Below are 2510 nucleotides of genomic sequence, written 5' to 3'. Positions count from 1 at the left end.
ATTTAAAAAAAAAAAAAAAAAAAGAAAGAAAAAAAAATAGGTCGTCATCCAACAGGTTCTCGATCTTCGTTCCCGACGAAAATGGCGTCGAAACGAGGATACACACCGAGGGAAACTCGGTCAACGAGTTAACCGGATTTAAGGCCGGGAAAACTTTGGGAAAATTGACGAGGGAGGAAGGGGAGGGGGGCGTCGCCTTGCGACTTTGTCCTCCTCGACGTTGTCGTCGGGCGGTGCCCCTTTCGGGGGCAAAACATCCTCGAAGGAAGTTCTCTTACCTCCTTGTCGGGAGCTGAAGGCACCGGTGCTTCCAGCGATGATTAGAAGCAGCAGCGGGCTTAATAAAGCTCTCGAGGAAGGCAGCATCTTTCCTGTGCTCCTACCGGGCGCCTGCGCGACACAGGGTCCTTTAACCGGCTTCCCTCATCACAGCCTCCCTGAAAAAAAAGAAAAGAAAAAGGATGAGAAACGTTGTCGTCGAGTGACTCATTAAGAGGGGTCAGATGTATCTGGAAATGAAACGTGGTGGATAAACGATTTGGGAATAGTTGGATAAAGTCTCTTTTTTTTTATTCGTATTATTTTCGAGTTATCAGATTCAGATTCTATTTAAAAGTTATGTCTATTTTTTTTCAATAAATTGAAATTAAACTGCATGTAGGAAACTATATATAATTCACTATAATCATTTGTTTAAAAGTTATATTTATTTTTTTTTTTGTTTCATATTACTTTCAAATTTTTTGCATTCGTTAAATTATACTCGTTTTTCCAGATAAATTCTTTGAATTTATTTTTTGAAAATTTCTGTTACTTGGAACGTATATTTCAGCATATAATAGGCGATGCTTGACCCTTTGTTCGTCAATTGCAATTATCCAGGCTCGAAGGTGATTACCCGTGTAATTCTTTTTCACGTGGCCCGCCTCTTTTCCTTCGCTTTTCGCGCGCCATGATCCGCCAGGTTAATGAGCCTAGGAACATTTAATCCGGCGTTCATTAAGGCGTCAAAATTTGTTACCTCGGCCAAGCAGAGAGGATGAAGCAGAAGGATCGTGGCAATCGTCGCCGATAAACGAACGCGACCTCGTTGTATCCCTCCTTTCTCCACGGAAATGTCGAGAGAAAAAAAAAGTATTCTCTTTCCGCTCGATCGATAAAGTCGTTTCGCCTATACGAACATGTGGAGGAACTCGTAAAGTTAACCTAACATGTTATGAAGCTTCTTGCCTCTGCTAACTGAAATACCGACGTCGAAGGGAATTGAAGGTTTTGCTACGTTTCCTTTGATGGAACACAGTGCTTCTCAACCAGTTTAGGCTTAACGATATTTCAAATGTAATCGAGTTTTTACGATACAAATATATATGGGACTATATAAATTTGCATTAATTAAAACGATGATACGTATTTTGAATAGTTATTATTTGTTGTTTATTTATAATGGCAAATTGGAAATTTTTATAATTATTTTATTATTCTTAGTTCCAATTTCATTTTTGTACGCAAAAATACATACGTGGAATTTATTTAAAATGTTTAATGTGAAATTTGGAACAGATAGATTCGAGTTTGAGTTAGATTTCACTTGGAAACGTTACAGAATTTTTATTATTTGTCAAAGTTCCCTCAGAAATGATCATGAAAATTTAGACTCGCTTCCCTCTTCTTCCTTTATAACTCGTTAGGGACGATATTTTAATTTTAACAGCGAGGAAGCCGCAATTGGCTTGGAGGGTCACCGTCGACCTTCCTCCTCGCGGCCCGAGCTTAATGACCCTTAATGACGAGTTAAAAATACCCGACCTCCGACCAAGATCGAGGGGGGTCGTGCCCCCGTGACGAATACCGGATGGAAAATGACCCAATGAAAAATTTCACCGCCTATCATCGGTGATTTTCCAACCATTGTCATTGATTTAATTTATATAACGTTTATTAGGCCACCATTTTTAATTCGAATTAATGTAATGTAAGGTAAGAATGATGTATTTATTCTTCGTGCAAAAATAAGTCGAAAATGTAAAATGACAATTTTCTTCGAGGAAATCGATCGTGAACTTTTACACGCATGCATTATGTAGCATGTACTACATCTATGTCGTGACTTGTTGCAATATTGTGGTTTGTCTCTCACTATTATGTTTGACCAGATTGTAAAGATTGCTAACAAGTGCGAAATGATGTATTCAATTATTTGCAATTAAATGCAAATAAAATTTCGTAATCAATTTTTTCAAAAAAAGAAACCTCGAAAATCATCATTCTATATTTTGTTAATTTTCGAATTAATATTATTTCATAGGTAATCAAAATTCTAGCAAAAACAATATTTATTATTATCATTATTATCAGATTTTCGTTTATATATTTGTGAAGAATTTAAACGTGCAAGTCACATAGGTATAATAATATACATATATCATCAAAACAGATCTTTTTAAAATATGTGCTAGCTCATATACCTCATCCTTTCCCAATTCTCGATAATAGAAGGAAAAAAAAACGAA

General features: G+C 36.7%; 1 protein-coding gene across 1 annotated transcript in view; it reads right to left on the bottom strand.

The window, feature by feature from the left end:
• The window catches only part of LOC102674519, a 378471-nt gene that overhangs the window by 199576 nt on the left and 176385 nt on the right, over positions 1-2510 (bottom strand). The window contains exon 3 of the mRNA XM_031510137.1: positions 279-437. Within this exon, the coding sequence (XP_031365997.1) occupies positions 279-366 (88 nt within the window). The 5' untranslated portion in view covers positions 367-437. The remainder of the gene's footprint in view (positions 1-278; positions 438-2510) is intronic.

This window comes from Apis dorsata, unplaced genomic scaffold (assembly GCF_000469605.1).
Source record: "Apis dorsata unplaced genomic scaffold, Apis dorsata 1.3 scaffold_207, whole genome shotgun sequence".
Lineage (NCBI taxonomy): Eukaryota > Metazoa > Arthropoda > Insecta > Hymenoptera > Apidae > Apis > Apis dorsata.
Note: the sequence above shows the minus strand (reverse complement) of the source record. Positions and strands in the feature narration are given on the sequence as shown.